Here is a 17,136-nt window from a genome sequence, read left to right on the forward strand (position 1 = left end):
ACAGTGTCTCCTTCCTTTAATAATCATTTGCTTTGAGTTGATTTAAGAATTTGGCTGCATTTACTACAAAAAATAGAGCCATAGGAAACCTAAATTAGAATTTCATTTAAAAAATTTTAATATTAGAGTGATCCAGTAAGCTGTAAATAGCAAATAGTCTTGTGAATTAATTTGACCAAAGTAAATTGCTACCCAAGGGAAGGATTATGGATTCAAGCTCCATGTTGACTAATTTGTGTAACTTTACATGGTTGTTGCAGAACTCAAATTCTGATTGTATTTATTCTTCCTCACAAATGAAACAAGACCATAATAAACAAGAAATAATAAAGATGAATCATAGCAAATTCATTCCCACCTCTGAAAAAAATGACATGAAACACTTCTAGGAGCAAAGATTTATTAAAATATAAAAAAGTTTTACCTTCACATACTCTTAATGAAAAAGTAAATTTATTATCACTTGGGAATTATGAAATATGCATTAAAAATTGCCACATTAACTGTGGGATAGAAAACAGAAGAAAAACATGATCAATCACATGGTTTGATGGAGATAAGATTGGGCATTAAAAGATCACTCTATTGCAAATATAAACAATATGGAAATAGATTTTGAACAATGATACATGTATACATGTATAACCCAGTGGAATTGCTTGTCAGCTCAGGGAGGGGGGAGGGATGAATCATGTAACCATGGAAAAATATTCTTAACAAATAAGAATTGCCATATTAACACAGCATTATTGATATGTATAGCTCCTTTCAGTCACAAGGAAGAGTATCACCCAAGAACATCATAACTTTATGATAGAGAATAAGTGTTCCAATACCTTTTCATTATTATTTTCACTGTAGAATTAGCCTTTATCATTGTGGGTAGCATGTTTTGGATATTAGTTATTCGTCTAACTTTACCTCTCTTGAAGTTTCAGAAAATGATCAGAGCTTTGAGGTGACTATGACCGCTACCACAGAGGTGGCAGATGATGAGATTACTGAAGGAACAGTGACACAGATCCAGGTATAGTAAACCTTCGAAAGTGGCTCAGATTAGGATTGGCCAACTATTTTTGCAGTGTTAATATAAGTTTTAATATTAACATCTTTTATTTGAAGAAAAACTATAAAATTTTGCTCACAGCTCCTGGGATAAGATATGTAGTTTAGAAAAGGAAAAGGAACCAGAGAAAAAGACTGAAGGAACAGGCTGGAAGGAAAACAGATACAGGAAGTGTCACTGAAGGTAAAGAAAGAGAAAGTATCAAGAAGGAGATAGTAGTCAATCTAAAAGTATCATAGAAAATGAAGATTGAGGAAAAAACTGTATTAGCATTTAAGTCCTTGGTGACCTTGAACCAAGTAGTTTAAATTTAGTAAAGGAAATAAACAAATTGGCAGGGAGCTGAGGAGATTAAGGCAACTGGTATAGATTCTTCCTTCTATAAGTTGGACAGTGGAAGAGAAAGAGTGATCATTTGAACTGGTTAACAGTTAAGGAAGCTTTTTAGAATAGGTGCAACCTCTAAACATTGTCTTTGTTGAATTAGAAAAATTATAGAATTCTACAGCATGTAGTTCCAATCTTCTTACTGAATTACTAAAAGAAACCTTAAGTCTATTAAAACTCAAAGCTGAAATAGTTGTGTGTGAATGTAGTATTGACGGGGGGAGTCCCAAAGAAATTATGTTTCTAATTCCCATTGGGCTTCTGGGCAGAGGGGTTTTTACCATGCTTTCTTTATAAAATGTATTCAATGATAGTTTTGTTTTTATTTCATCTTCATTTCTTAGTGTCTCTGTCCCCATTTCTCTTGCTAGCAAACTATCCCTTAAAACAAAATTTAAAAAAAACAAAAACAAAAACTCAAGCAGTTCAGCGGAGCTATTATACACATCAGTCATGTCTGACTATATCCATGTTGATGAACCCATGGCACACATGGGCTGCTCCCTTCTCCCTCTTCACATAGACCTGAGTACATTTCTCACACGACCCACCCCTCTGCCCAGAAGCCCAATGGGAGTGCTCCCTCCCTCCCCTGCCCTCTGTCCTGGGTAAGGCAGGGGGGCTTATATGCTGCATGAGGGTTGCAGCTTGGGCACTCAGTCTCTAAAAGATTCACCATCACTGACCTAGACAATTTCCATAGCTTTTTAATTATTCCTTCTGCTTTCAGGAGTATATAAGAATCCCAAAAAGAAATCTCAAATTCCTTTTCATTGACTTTACAGTAATGTTCAACAGAGCTATTGAATTTCAACCACACATTCCATTGGTAAAAACCTTAACAAAGGCAGAACTAGTAACAATAGGCATAGAGTTGTGTTTACAAGATATATTCTTTCTTTCCATTGGGTGTTGTGGTAGGTTTCAACTGCTTTCTCTGATTGCACTGGTTTTTGTTCCTGCCTTTCTCAGGACTGCTCCCACTTGGCCAAGGATGCAGTTTTTTTTTTTTAATTTTTTTTATTTTAAACCCTTAACTTCTGTGTATTGACTTATAGGTGGAAGAGTGGTAAGGGTAGGCAATGGGGGTCAAGTGACTTGCCCAGGGTCACACAGCTGGGAAGTGTCTGAGGCCGGATTTGAACCTAGGACCTCCCGTCTCTAGGCCTGGCTCTCAATCCACTGAGCTACCCAGCTGCCCCCAAGGATGCAGTTTTTCTCTCTTCAACGCCTACCTTCATACTAGGGGATTTCAGCATGTAAATGGATTCTTCTTCAAACACTCTAACTGCTCAGGTCCTCATGAGCTTTTTCTCTACCCTATCTCAGCCACACACAAAGATAGTCATACTCTTTATTTTGCCATCACTCCCAGAGATGTATCACCACCATGTTAAAGAATTCCAAAATCCCTCTTTCTGACCATAGTCTATTGGATTTCTGCCTCTCTCTCTGACTTTCCTTGCTCTTTCTACACTATGATTTCCAGTACTTTGACCTCTCAGTTCTTTTCCAAGCTATATCCTCTATTATTTATTCTCTCCTCCTTTCCCCATCTTGACCCTTTGGTAAGCCAACTTAGGTCTATATTGAGGACTTCTCTTGAGGCCCTAACCCTCTATCCCCATTATATATCTCTGATTACATTCAGCCAAGCCTCAGCCTTAAATCATTCCCACTATTCATTACCTTTGCCCTCATGCATGTGCTCCTAAAGGTAGGTAGAAAAAATCATGCAACTGTTCCAACTAGGCCCATTACAAAGTTTATTATACAACCTCCCTTATGAACTCACTATCCCCCTTTCCACAGCATTTCTTCTATACCTTTTCATCCCTCCAACCTCCCATGGCTCTTCCACCCCTGATTTTTTTTCAGCTAAGAATCTTACCTCATTTTTCAGGAAAAAATTGAGGCCATTCACTATGAGCTCCCTCTACTCTTCTCTTCCTCCTATCACCAAGATGTCTTCTGCCATTGTTTCCTATTCCACCCATCTCCCAATAAGGCTTATTCCTTACCAGCCTCTCCAGTTGTACAATTGAACCTTTTCATTTCCTCCAATAGATTGTCCCCTCTGGCATCCCTACTCTGTAACTTATTTTTCAGCCTCTACCTGTCTGAATCACTGGCTCATTCCCTACTTCCTTCAAACATGTCCCTGGCTCCCCCATCCAAAAACTCACTTGATCCTTTCATCCCTGCTATCAGCCTATATTTCTCTGCCTGATGTAGCTAAACTCCTTGAAAAGACTTTCTACAGAGGGCAGTAAGGTGGCTCAGTGGATTGAGAACCAGCCCTGGAATTGAGAGGTCCTGGATTCAAATCGGGCCTCTGATACTTCCTAGCTTTGGGACCCTGGGCAGGGTCACTTAAACCCACCCATTGCCTAGCCTTTACTACTCTTCTGCCTTGGAACCAATATACAGTATTGATTCTGAGATAGAAAGTAAGGTTGTTTTGTTTTGTTTTGTTTTGAACTGTCTGTAGTAGGTGCCACTGCTTTCTCACTCTTCTTGACCCCTTATAATCTAGCTTTCAACATCATCATTCCACTGAAGTTACCCTCTGCAATGTTGCCAGTGATCTTAGTTGTCAAATCCAACAACCTTTCTTAATTCTCATTCTCCTTGAACTTCTCTTCAGACTTTAGCACTGTTGATCACTCTCCTTTTTTTTTTTTTTTTTTAAACCCTTATCTTCTGTCTTGGAATCAATAGTACGTACATATTGGTTCTAAGGCAGAAGAGCGGTAAGGGCTAGGCAATGGGGGTTAAGTGACTTGCCCAGGGTCACACAGCTAGGAAGTGTCTGAGGCCAGATTTGAACCTAGGAGACCTCCCTTCTCTAGGCCTGGCTCTCAATCTACTGAGCCACCCAACTGCCCTGACTCTCTCCTTCTTGATACTCTCTTTTCCCTAAGTTTTTGGGACTCTACCCTATCCTGGTTTTCTTCTTATCTATCTAACTGCTCTTAGAGTCTACTTTGCTGGATTCTCTTCCAGATCACATCCTTTAACTGAAGGTGGCATTCAAGGTTCTATCCTGGGCCCTCTTTTATTCTCTATCTTATACTACTTCACCTGGTGATTTTATCACTCCCTATAGATGTAATTCTCTTCTCCATGCTGATGTTTTACAGATATGTTTGTCCTGCCCTAACCTCTCTGCTGACCTCCAGTTTCACATCTCCCAACAGCCTTTCAGAGGATCTAACTAGATACCCAGTTACCATCTTAAACCCATCATGGACTCTCCCCTTTAGAATGTAGTCTTTACCCAAAATGAACTCATTATCTTTCCCCCATATTCTCCTCTTCTCCTAACTTGTCTATTACTGTCAAGGGCAACACTGTCCTCCCTGACACTCAAGAGTTATAATCTAGATATCATATTAAATTCCTCAGTATTTCTCACTCTTATATCCAGTTTATTGATTTCATCTTTTCAACATCTTTCAGATATGCCCATTTCTCTCCTCTATGACCACCTCTACTGCAGGCCCATATCACCTCACACTTGTATTATTGTAGCTTGCTGATGGATCTGTCTGCCTCAAGTCACTCCTCATTCCAATACATCCTTCATTCAGCCACCAAAGTGATTTTCCTAAAGCTCTGTTCTACCATATCCCTCCCCTCCCCTCCCCTTCCCCCCCCCCCCCCCCCCCCAGTTAACTTCAGAGGTTCCTTGTGGCCTCTAGGATAAAATACAAAATCTGCTGTTCAGCATTCAAAGCCCTTCATAACTTTTTCTATAAAATGATGGGGTTGGATAAGATGACCTTTAAGGTACCTTTCTGATCTTACTATGAGATCTTTGGAAATGTTGGTATTCTCAGCAGTGTTATGAGTAAATACCTGGGTATAACTCTAAACCACAGGTAAGGAATAGCCCAAACACCTTTCCACAACATCACAAATACATAATCTATCCAATCTTCAATCACCATTGTACCCATCATTCCCCAAACAGACCAACTAACAACAAAATTTATTGTATTATTAGCCACTATTCTGACTAATAATAATTACTAAAACAATTAATTAAATACAAGTACAATTAAACACAGCAACAGAAAACAGAACCATCAAAAACAAAAAAGAAATGAAGAAAATCCCTCTTTCTGGGGCAACACCAAGCTTGATAGTATTTTCCCCTACTCACAGAGATTTATGAATGATCTGGGGTGGGGGCTGAGAAGCTCTGAGCAGCTCACCACAAAACTAGCTGTATTTGTATTTGATGGAAAAGCTTCAGGCCATTTAGTTAGTCTATTGACTATCACAAGACAATATTTGTATCTTCCAGCTTTAGGCATACAGATTTAATCAATCTGTAAACTCTCAAATGGACAATATGCTAAAGGTCTATCACCCAAACCTTTCTTTCTGAATGCACTTTGATTGAACTTTTGGCAGACTGGACAGCTATTACAGACCTTATTTGCAACAGTACTTTTCTAGGAGCAACCCATTGTCTCCTGATGGAATCCACAACAGCTTGTGTACCAAAATGACCTTTTGTGTGGATGGCTTGACACAAATAGGTATACAAATCTTTTGGTAACAATGGTCTTCCTGTATCAGTAATCCATATCCCATGTTCTTTCCTAGCTCCAAATTTATCCTTCCATTTCTCAATATCTGAGTCTACATAAGCTTTCTCTAGATCATCAGAATCAATAGATGTTAAATTCATCACATAGATTGGAGCATTCTGAGCTGCATACTTCGCAGTGATATCAGCTCTATGATTTCCTTTAGAGACTGAATCTCTACCACGAGTATGACTCCTACAATGAATTACTGCCAGCTGTTTTGGCTTCTGGATTGCTTCCAACAACTCAGTTATTATTCCTGCATGAGCTATTGGTTTTCCTGATGCAGTAATAAAACCTCATTGTTTCCAGATCGTTCCTGTTGCATGGCAAACAGAAAATGCATATCAAGAGTCTGTGTAAATATTTACATGTTTACCTTCAGCTAGAAGACATGTTTGTTTCAATGCCACCAATTCAGCACCTTGAGCACTAAGATTATTAGGTAATGAGCCATACCACAGTGTCTCAAAATCTTACTCATAACAGCAGGTGTGTCTAAAAACATAAAATTACAATATAGGCTATTCTTATATCCGCTAATCAATCAGCAAACATTTATCAAGTGTGTACTATATGCCAGGCACCTGCTGGGAGCACTGAAACAATATCCAATCAGGCTTGGTCTTCTTATAGTGATTCAGATTCAGACATAAGCTGAACCTATTCCTCAGTTCTTCTTTAAAATTAGAATCTACTTTATAGATCTGACACTTTGGATTTGTAACTATGAACCAGAAGGGAACTTAGAGTTCGTGTAGGACACCCTCTCATTTTATTGAAAAGGTCTCAAAAGCCCATGGAAGTTTAGTGACTTGCCCTTGATCACTGAGGTTATAAATAGAATAGCTACAATTTGAACCTAGATTCTAGCTCCAGATATTCTCATTAGTTTGTAAACAATGAAATGGCAAAAAGGAAGATATTTTGTTAATACAAAAGATTTGAACTTCACAGTAAATAAGAGCACAAGAAAATATTTGCTTCATCGAATTATTTCCTATAGCTAATTAAAAAATTGTAATATAATGGCTACTGTGCTACACTTGGATCAAGGACTGGATTCAAATCTTGCCTTAGCCACTTTCTAACTGTATAACCTAAATCAAGTCACTTAACTTCTCTGAGTCTCTAGTTCTGCCAGATTCTATATTCCTATAGAATTATAGTGTAAAGATAAAATGAAATATAAAGTGTTTTGCCAACTATAAAGCACCATGTAAATATTAGCTAATGTTTTTTATTACTCCTTTAAAGCAAATTATTTTTTATTATCCTTTATAACCACATCTCATTCTTAATTTCTATAAATATTTCTCATTTTAATTAACAAATCTACATTATATCTAATATTATAGAATAAAGAAAAATAAAACATTAGTTGAGTTAATGAACTTTTCTTCATATTTTCCTTTTGAAGATTCTACAGAATGAACAGTTGGATGACGTATCTCCCTTAAGCAATGAAGAAGTTTCCGCTGTTAGCCAAGCTTGGTTTACTACTAAAGAGGATAAGGATTCACTAACTAACAAAGGTAAAATGCTCAGTCAGTCCAGTGCTACCTAAATGGGGGGGAAATGGAAGTGTACCTACAATTACCTGGGCAAGGAATAAAGTCTAGAATTCTCTGAAACAGACCTGATCTACCTAAGTAGTGACCTTTATATCTATAATCAAACATCTCAGATTGGATTAAATATGTCCCTGAATAAAACAAAAAACAAATCTAGCATTCACTAGCTGACAACTGAAACATTTTTCCTTTCTCATATATTCATATAGTTGCCAGATACTATGGAGGCATGATTTAAAGTCAAGTTGTTGTTTTATGAGTACTCAGCCTTGCTTAAGTGCTTCTTTGGTTTGATAATCATCTAGTTATTCTTTGTATGCTCTTCTAGGTTGGTGATGAGAGTAGATCTAGGAACTGCTACTAGATGAGATAGAAAGTAGTGTTGGAATGAATGTAACTGAGTTGTTGTATATGGAAAAGACAAAGAGGAAACTAATAAAGCATTAAGTAGCAGAGACTTGACAATGTTATTAAACGTATCCCTCAGCTCATCAGTGCTTTCTGTGTATTAAACATCTAAATCCATGTATGTGTGTTATATCCATCAATATTCATCCTGAGATAGGAATTACCTACATATTATGATGGAAGAATAATAACTAACTTATAGGAGATATTTTAATAAAAAATACATGCTAGAGCCTCTTTGGGATATGCTGCTTGTTCTTAATAATCATTTTAAAAATCAAAGTGAATTTGGGCATTAATAGGTATTTAATCAACCACCTAAAGAGGTCTTCCTACACGTTTTATGGGCCTTATTTTAGCAAAAGTAGAACTTGATCTCCAAAAAGACCTTCTCTTCCTCCAATGTTTCCTTGTGATGTGAAAATAACTGACTTCTTACAGGCTATGCCAAAGGAACACAAGCTGTGACCAGTTCTGCCACACTGGAAAGTTTTGAAGTATGGCTCTAGTAACAGGCTATGTCTGCTACTTTCCAAGGACCCAACTAGCAAAGTAAAGAAAGGCTCATCCCCAGTAGGATGGTCATATGGTTATGATTTCCATAAATGTGTCCATTCATAACCACCTACTTCCAGCCCAGCCCCCACTGCCATCATGCACAGGAACAACTCCTGTGGAGATGCAACCTGGCAGCTGCCTCTGGTAAAGCTATTGGAGATCCAAAATAGAAAAATCTCACCACTAAAGTCCTTGATACTTTCAAAAGACTCAACATCAAAAACAAATATGGCATCCTCAACAGAAATGACACTAAAGAAGATGCATTGCCAACTGCTTTGTTACTGAACCCCAAGGATCACCATCCTTCATTTGCACTTAGACCTCCTAATGTATTCTCTCCTCTCATTAGCATATGAACTTGAGAGCAAGAACTTGCTTTTCTGTTCGTATTCCACGATGTTGCTTTTAAAGAAAAATACCAAATGCCCTCAGTACTGGGTAGCCCTCTTCCATTTCTTCAGGAATAGTGAAACAAGGTAAAGCTATTAAGATCACACATTTTTTAGACTATAGATATTTACTGAGCTGTTGATCTCAATGGATAGGAAAGGACACCAACATTATAACCATTTCATATGGAAGTTTAACCCATATGAATCAATCACCTATCACAAGGAGCCTAAAAGGGACTTAAAACTAAAAAAACATAGTCACTAAACGCTTTGTCTTCTTGCTAGCCAGTGAGGTATGTCAGGCAAGGGCAGTAACAGTTTAGAATATGAACTCATTTAGAAAATATTAAGAAGGATGATGCAAGATTATGAAGATTTGCTTCATAAAACTTCATAAAAAAAGTCAAATGTGTTATTGAGAAAGAAATGGATAGTCACTGTGTGTTCCATTGGTGCATTCATGGTGTTAATGTAATCTGAAGAAAGCTCAGCACTTTGAACAAAGCCCCTGTGGCAAACCTATTGGAGTATATAAACAACAGTCCTATAGGATGGGCAAGCATGAATGGGTTGTCATCTGTGTCATTCAAGTGGAAAGAAGACCCAAATTGATGAAATCACAGATCTATTTGAGAACTGGAATATAGAATCAGAAGGCTAAGGGAAGTACCTGATGAAAGTGAATAATACTTCTCACTAAATTAAGTTTTAAATGTTTCTTTTTGCTTGTCTTAAGGTCAACTCTCTATGTACATTGTTATCAAAAATGTAAATAAATAATCCAAGTGGGTCAAACTGAGTGGGTGTGAGGAAGGATAAAGGGAATAGGGAATTATAAGGTGATTGGAGGAGGAATGAAGGTATGAGAAGGTATGTAGGAGATAAAGGAAATGGGGTGTGTAGGAGAGGGCAGCTCAAACAGGTTTATTCCCAGAGGCTGGAGACAGAGAATACAGGGAAGAAACTAGGGCCAGTAAGAAATGTTTAGGTTTGGCTGGAGGGTTTTTCTTGTTAGTTTCTCAAGTCTCTTGAGGGAGGAGTCGAGAGGGCCCCTCCCTGCCAGTGAAACTGATGGCTGAAGGAAGTCCTGAGGTAGGCACTTCCTGCCAAGATGGATGCCCCCAGTTCTTTCAAGAAATAAAAATGATTCCTTCCCTTTGAGCCCTTGTCTTAATTTTCAACACAATGATTCACCAGAGGGTTTGAATAGGTAACAAGGGGATTTATTAATACCAGGGTCAGTCGGAAGGGGAGAGAGGTTCAGGGTTTTCTAACTGCTGATAGGGAGAGGGGGGATGGTGGGGAATGGGTCACGGAGAGGTTTAGACAGAGAAAGTCCGGCTCTCCCAATCAGGAAGATTTGACTGCCTTTTAAGTAAAGTCTTTATCAAATCATTAAAACTAGGGGTAACTTATTTGAGGATACTCTACTAGCCTATAGAAACTAAACCCACAATGTCTAATCACCAAGCCCTCCCTTCCACCAGGACCCAAAGGAAATTCAGGGAAGGGGAAGGATGGAGATGGGAGATCAGGGAGAAGTCCAGAGAAATGAGTAAGGTCCAAAATTTCCCCAAGACAAAATAAGCACAGGCCAAGGCCAAAGCAATTAGGACAGAGCCAACAGGTTAAGCCACAGCAAAAGCCAGAAGGCAAAAGCCATGTCAGTTGGAACTTCACCTCTATTTATAGCTTTAAGTTCTAACTGACTTTCCAAAGATTCTAAGATGTTTAACTGACTTTTAGTGACCGTTAGAATTACAGAAGCAAAAAGTTTCTGTTAGCCACCTTGCATTACAATATATATTTGTTCTCATTACATATTTAGGATTTTAAATATGAATTGATATCATTAATATCAATTCTCTTTTTCTGTTCACAAAATTTGGTTATTACTATAAAACCAGGTAATGTAAAAGCAAATTTACTAAGGAAGGTGGGGACTCTTCTGATGTTTATCTGCTTTAAAAATTTAATCAATCATAACTTTATTACTCTTGATAACAAATGATAACATTGCTTTTGTTTTTTTAGGGCATAAATGGAAACAAGGAATGTGGTCAAAGGAAGAAATTGACATTTTAATGAGTAATATTGAACGTTATCTAAAGGTATGTTATCTAAAGGTATTTTTATGTTTAATTCATTTTATCTGACAAAAACATTCAAATAAAATTTTTAAATGATTAGATATAAAACTGTTAACCAAGTCATTTATATTTGTATTAATTTTAACAAAATATAATAAAAATATTATTTTTACTTTCATGTTCCCTTTTCATCCCTTTTTCTATGTATTTTCCCAAATTTTATTGCTATTGTTATTTCTTTTTTAGAAACATTGTCACTTTTTTGTTTTGATTCTGTTTTTCTCAACTGTATCACTTTGTGTAAATCTTCCTACTTTGCCTGTGATAAAATATTTGTGTCACATTTTCATATTACTTTCATTAATCATATTACCTATTTGCAAATAAAGTTAAAATGTCATTTTAATACAGATATCCCTAGGAATTTATTATTTGTATTGTTAGAATTCACCAGCATAATATGCCTTAATAATTCTAATGTACATGATCATAATTTTGAACTACTTAAAAACTATACTTTAAATTTCAAATCTGAGCTTGCCTCCTTAAAGTACTTCTGCTATCACCCTAAAAAGCAGGCTTGTAAATCCTTAGTGTCTTGTCAGGACTTTAAAGTGCTAATTGTGCTTTAAAGATTGTGTAAGGAACCTATACTTCATCAACTTATATAGTCTTAAGGTAAAGAATTTAATTTCCCTCTTTGACTCAAACTAGATCAGAAATCCCTTTGCTTAGAAAGAGTTGTGATTGCTTCTCATATGAAGTCACAGCTAACAGCTATTGGAATATCTCATAAATAAGTCAAGCAATCTTATTAGATCCAAAATCCAGGCAGTTTGCTGATGGGAAATATTTGGAGTTCAAGGAAAAAAGGAGGAAACTGCTATGGGATTGTAGAGAGCATAAGTTTAGAGATGATCCTCTAACTTAATCAGCAGATATTTATTGAGTGCTAATATATGCAAGGCAAAGGATAGCTACTTTAAGACGATGATGGCGAACCTTTTAGAGACTTTGGAGACTGAGTGCCCAAACTGCAGCCCTCTTGCCACAGGTGAGCTGCCCACCTTACCCCAGAGGGAGCAAGGAAGCATTCCCAGTAGGCTGCTGGGCAGAGGGGCAGGTCGTGTGAGAAATGTCCTCAAGTACACATAGAGAGGAAGAGGGGAGCAGCCCTGTCCAGCACATGTGCCATAGTGGCTCTAGGGGACACAGAAAATATAAAGTGTGTTCCCTGTCCTTAAGGATCTTATAGTCTTAACTGAAGAAGCTTTTCAACTTCATTAATCTGTGATTTTGTCGATAAGAATAATCCCTCCAATTTATACAGATAACAACTCTACATTATATTAATGGTCTTCCAGAGCTCCTTTAGTCAAAAATTTTACCACTCTACAAGCAATTTGGGAATGAGGCCCTGCAAGCTTAGTTACATTGGTCCTTGAACAACAAATATCATCATTTGGCCTAAACTTGAAACTTTTCTAGCTTGGAAAGACCTACCAGAACTGGCGATAAGCTATCATAGCTTTCAAAAATCCACTCAAGGTCTCTACCATACCACAGTGAGGCATCAGAGTAAAACTTCATTGGACATTAATATGTTATAAGTAAGTTTATGGAAATGAGTGAACCAGATTATAAGTGCTTTAGGAGTTCTGAGGAGGGGAGACAATGATTCCCCCAGTTTCCCCTACTCTTCTATCAGATTTTTTTTTTAAACCTTTGCCTTCTGTCTTGGAGCCAATACACAGTATTGGCTCCAAGGCAGAAGAGTGGTAAGGGTAGGCAATATGGGGGTCAAGTGACTTGCCCAGGGTCACACAGGTAGGAAGTGTCTGAGGCCAGATTTGAACCTAGGACCTCCTGTCTCTAGGCTTGGCTCTCAATCCACTGAGCTACCCAGCTGCCCCCTCTTCTATCAGATTTTCAACACAACTGAACTCAAATCTTATTTGTAGTTTTTGCTCTTTCCAGGTAGAAGTGAATACAAGTGTCTTCAGCATAATTACCAAATAATATGAAGCTCATGTCAAACTTCAGTAATTTATATGCTGCAGAAATTAATCTAAATGTAAAGAATGTCTCCTTTCAGGGTAGACATTTATAAGTGAGCTTTAGTTACCAAGGACAGTGTAGAGAATATATTTACCTAACTTCACCAAGTTTTGGCTTTATCAGATACTATGGATGTTACTTCAATTACTTTGTGAAATTTAACCTGTTCTACTGAACTTTCATTAAAAACAATTTTTCTGGCTTAAAAAAAATATTTACCTACACCTACAGAGGAAAAAAAAGTTGAGTTATAAAATGCATACTAAAAGTACTACCAAATGACCACTAGTAATTTCTTCAAGAATAACAATAGTAATGATATTTAAAAGGAGGCTGTGATTTGGGGGAAGCAACACAATGTGAAAGAAAGAAAAATCTGTTGTCTAGTCTCTGCTCTTTGAACTCATTCAAGCCATTTAAGTTCTTTAGTCTCCAGTATTCTCACCTCGAAAACAATCCCTTCTATCATTCTCGGCCCTATGATTGAGGGGAAAAAGACAGGGCAGGGAAATGAACCAGATGAGAGACCACTACAGTTACCCAAACTGGAAATAATAAGGATTTGGACTAGAATGGTAGCTACAAAAATGAAGCATTGGGGAAAAGATTGAGGCTCTTTGACCTAGATGTAGAGTAAAAAAGAAAGAGAGTTAGTCATGAATGACTCCCAGGTTTTTGGACTATGTTCTTGAAAAAAATGATCAACAGGAATAACACTGTTACAGAGCTAGAGTTGGTTTGTGGGAAAAGAATGAACTTGGTTTTTAAACAGTTACTATATACACGGTGCTTTTTCTATAGTGATTTATTGACCAAAAGAACCCTGTTAATTTAGTCAGCACCTGGTACCTGGCATAGTAAAAAGAGCTCCAGACCTGAGTGCCAGTACTATTTTGGCTATTTCTTGTCAATATGTCCACGGACAAATTGCTACCTTCTCTGAGCTTCAGTTTCTTTATCTATAAAATGAGGTGATTTAGTAAAATGAAAAGTAAAAATTGTGGTAAGCCAGAACTAATTCCTTATGAAAAATATGTTCTTAGTGTTCTTTCTGCAGAGGTAGACAATAGGGAACTTAATAAATGTTGAATTAAGAGACCAATACGACTTTATAAAAAGATAGTCTGTTTAGAAAATGTTATAAATTCTTCATGATTTTAAAAGCAATTTGACACCTTTCATTTATAAAATGAAGTTGCTGTTGTTTGTTTTTCATATTTTTAAATGCTTCTCTTTTGTATCTTTTAAGTTTGTAGAACTTTTCTGATGAAGTGTTGATGTGATGAAATATATATATATATATATTGTTTTTCTAAATGGCATAATTGAGATTAAAAATGGCAAACTTGGGGAATTTAGTATGGTTGTATGCATTTGTATCTGAAATCCCTAAATCAAACAAATATAACCCATTTAGGCACGTGGAATAAAAGATGCCACAGAAATCATCTTTGAGATGTCAAAAGATGAAAGAAAAGATTTCTACAGGACAATAGCGTGGGGTCTGAACCGGCCTTTGTTTGCAGTTTATAGAAGAGTCCTTCGCATGTACGATGACAGGAACCATGTGGGAAAGTATGAAAATGGAAAACTTTAATACTCCATGTTGTGACTAATGACTAGGGACAAATACATTTGGAAATGTAGTTTCTTATAAATGGTAGTAAGAAGTATAACCAATGTCCAGATAAGAGACCAATCTGAATTTATACTAGAGCCCTACCTTTATTGAATCCTGCATTCATTGCTTGTGTTGTGAGACTGAAACTACCTTTTAACAAGTTCCCTTTTGTTAGTTTAGTAACAAAATCTCCCTGCCCGAAGTCCAAATCTTAAACTGTCTCATACTGACTTCTACTTTGTTGCTAAAGGTGATAAACTTCTAGTATAATAGTTTGTAACACATGAGAATAATTCATCATAATTCAGTAGCCAAGATTTTCTATACTCCCTTTTTCATAGATAAGCATTTCGAAAGTCAGATTTTTTTTTTTTGCACAATTAAAGTAGAAAAAAACCCACCTTTTTGTAATGAAAATAGGCATAGAATTCGAAAGTATCCATTGTTCATAGTTACAGATAGTCCAGAAAGAGTACAAGAGCTATATTCTTGCTACTTGCTGCATGGAAATTTTAAAAGTTTAATTTGCATTGATATCCTTCAGGTCTTGAACTCTAGGCACACTTGTCGATGGGCCTTTGCTACTTTTTTCCCAGGTAGCCAACTCCATGATGTTAGCACATTTTGAAAATTAAATGTATACAAGGAAAGAAATTATGTTTCTATGGCAGTTGAGAAAGATGAAGAAAAAAATCATGTGCAGTTTGATTGACATTTTCAAAATGAGCAACTTGTTGGCAAATGAGCATTTTGAATGTAACCCCCATGTTGTAGTACTAAGTGATTTGATATAACTAGTTACTTAATGATAACTATTTAAAAGTAAAGAAACTGGCTGCAATTTTTCTTTTGATGACAAAATTTAGTTCTAGAAATTTTGACACCCTTCCCTCTTTAGGGAATAGTTATGATTTTAGAAAGTCTAAGTTTACCTAAAAATTAAGGTGAGGGGAAATTGTGAATACAAGCCTTGGTTTAAAATTAGAAAAGCATTTAAGACAAAGAATTTCCTGAAGAATATGAAACATAAAGTGTCTTATGCCAGACCTAACAATTTGTGACTTACTATGAAGAATTAACTATGTGCTGGCACCTTTAAAAAATAGGCATCCTTATTCTCAGATCATTTTCAATCAAAGCAGATGTTTTCTTGTAGAATTTTTTAAAAGGAAGGAAGGAAAGAAAAAGTAACATTCACATTCATTTTTTTTTTTAGTTTTCCTACTCACTAGCTCCTTTAAAAATTATGATTATGTTAAAGGTAGATTTGTATCTTAATGATAATTGTGTTTTTATATTTTTATCCAATCTGAGCATCTTTAGTGTTCGTAAGCTGTTTTCTTACACAAATATTGATTTTTATTAAGGTTGTTTACTTGTATTCTTCCATACTAACTAATTCTCTGTATTTTTTTCTTGGCATTCCAGGTATACTCCTGAAGAAATTGAAAAACTCAAGGAGTAAGTTGTTTTTTGTCTGTTTATTTGTCTTTCAGTGAATAAAGTCTGATATACTTTTTGTATTTTCTGTTTTTAAAAGCTTTTGCTTTGAAGATTTTTCTAGTGCTGTGGTTAAATCCATTGTTACCCTAGAAGGGAATTTAAGAATTGAAATTCATTTTTTGCTAAATGTCAAAGCAATTACTAAAAATGATATTTTATTGTTCTAAAGTATTTCATTGCTTTCAAAGCACTTACAAATAATGTTCTCATTTGATCTTCGCAACAACCTACCAAAGTTGTCACAGTAGGTATTCTAATACTTACTATTTTACAGATGAGGAAACTAAGACTTAAGGAAGTCAGGTGATTTGTCTGTGGGTAGTAATGATAGAGCCAGAACTAGAATTCAGGTCTTTTGTGTCCTGGTCATTTTATTCCCTAACTCATTTTTTGTTTTCTTTGAAATAGATGCACTTTTGACTCCAGTGCTTATATCACTATGCTTCCCTAAAAGGAGCTATACATATAAAGAACCAGTCATAAGCATAACTTCTGGAGACCTTCAGTATTAGGATAAAAGCCAAGTTTTGTCTCATGATTTAATGTATAATAATGGCTTGGCAAACATTGCTGATGTGTGTGCTGTTTCCTAGCAAAAACTATTTCAGTTACTCTTAAGTCAATGAAGACTCAGTTTAGCTTTGTGTGTTAGGGCAATAGGATATAGACTGAACAGAAAGAGACCTTAAAGATTAGTCATCTAGTCTACCCCTCCTACCTGAGGCCCAGAGAGGTTGTGACTTGTTTAATTAAATCCATACAGCTGATGAATAATAGAGCCAAGACTTTGTCTACCCAGGGCTTCTGACTTGCAGTCCAGTTCTCTTTACACTACAGTACATCTTCCTTAGTGGAACAGTGGTCTTATAACATCA

At 36.4% G+C, this 17,136-nt stretch overlaps 1 protein-coding gene across 1 annotated transcript in view; it reads left to right on the forward strand.

Annotated features, from left to right (window-relative positions):
• Window positions 1–17,136, forward strand: part of DMTF1 (cyclin D binding myb like transcription factor 1) — a 67,457-nt gene that overhangs the window by 26,129 nt on the left and 24,192 nt on the right. The window contains exons 5-9 of the mRNA XM_044678710.1: window positions 933–1,027; window positions 7,475–7,589; window positions 11,024–11,100; window positions 14,555–14,712; window positions 16,187–16,219. Of these exons, the coding sequence (XP_044534645.1) occupies window positions 933–1,027; window positions 7,475–7,589; window positions 11,024–11,100; window positions 14,555–14,712; window positions 16,187–16,219 (478 nt within the window). The remainder of the gene's footprint in view (window positions 1–932; window positions 1,028–7,474; window positions 7,590–11,023; window positions 11,101–14,554; window positions 14,713–16,186; window positions 16,220–17,136) is intronic.

This window comes from Gracilinanus agilis, chromosome 5 (assembly GCF_016433145.1).
Source record: "Gracilinanus agilis isolate LMUSP501 chromosome 5, AgileGrace, whole genome shotgun sequence".
In the NCBI taxonomy this organism is placed as follows: Eukaryota; Metazoa; Chordata; class Mammalia; order Didelphimorphia; family Didelphidae; genus Gracilinanus; species Gracilinanus agilis.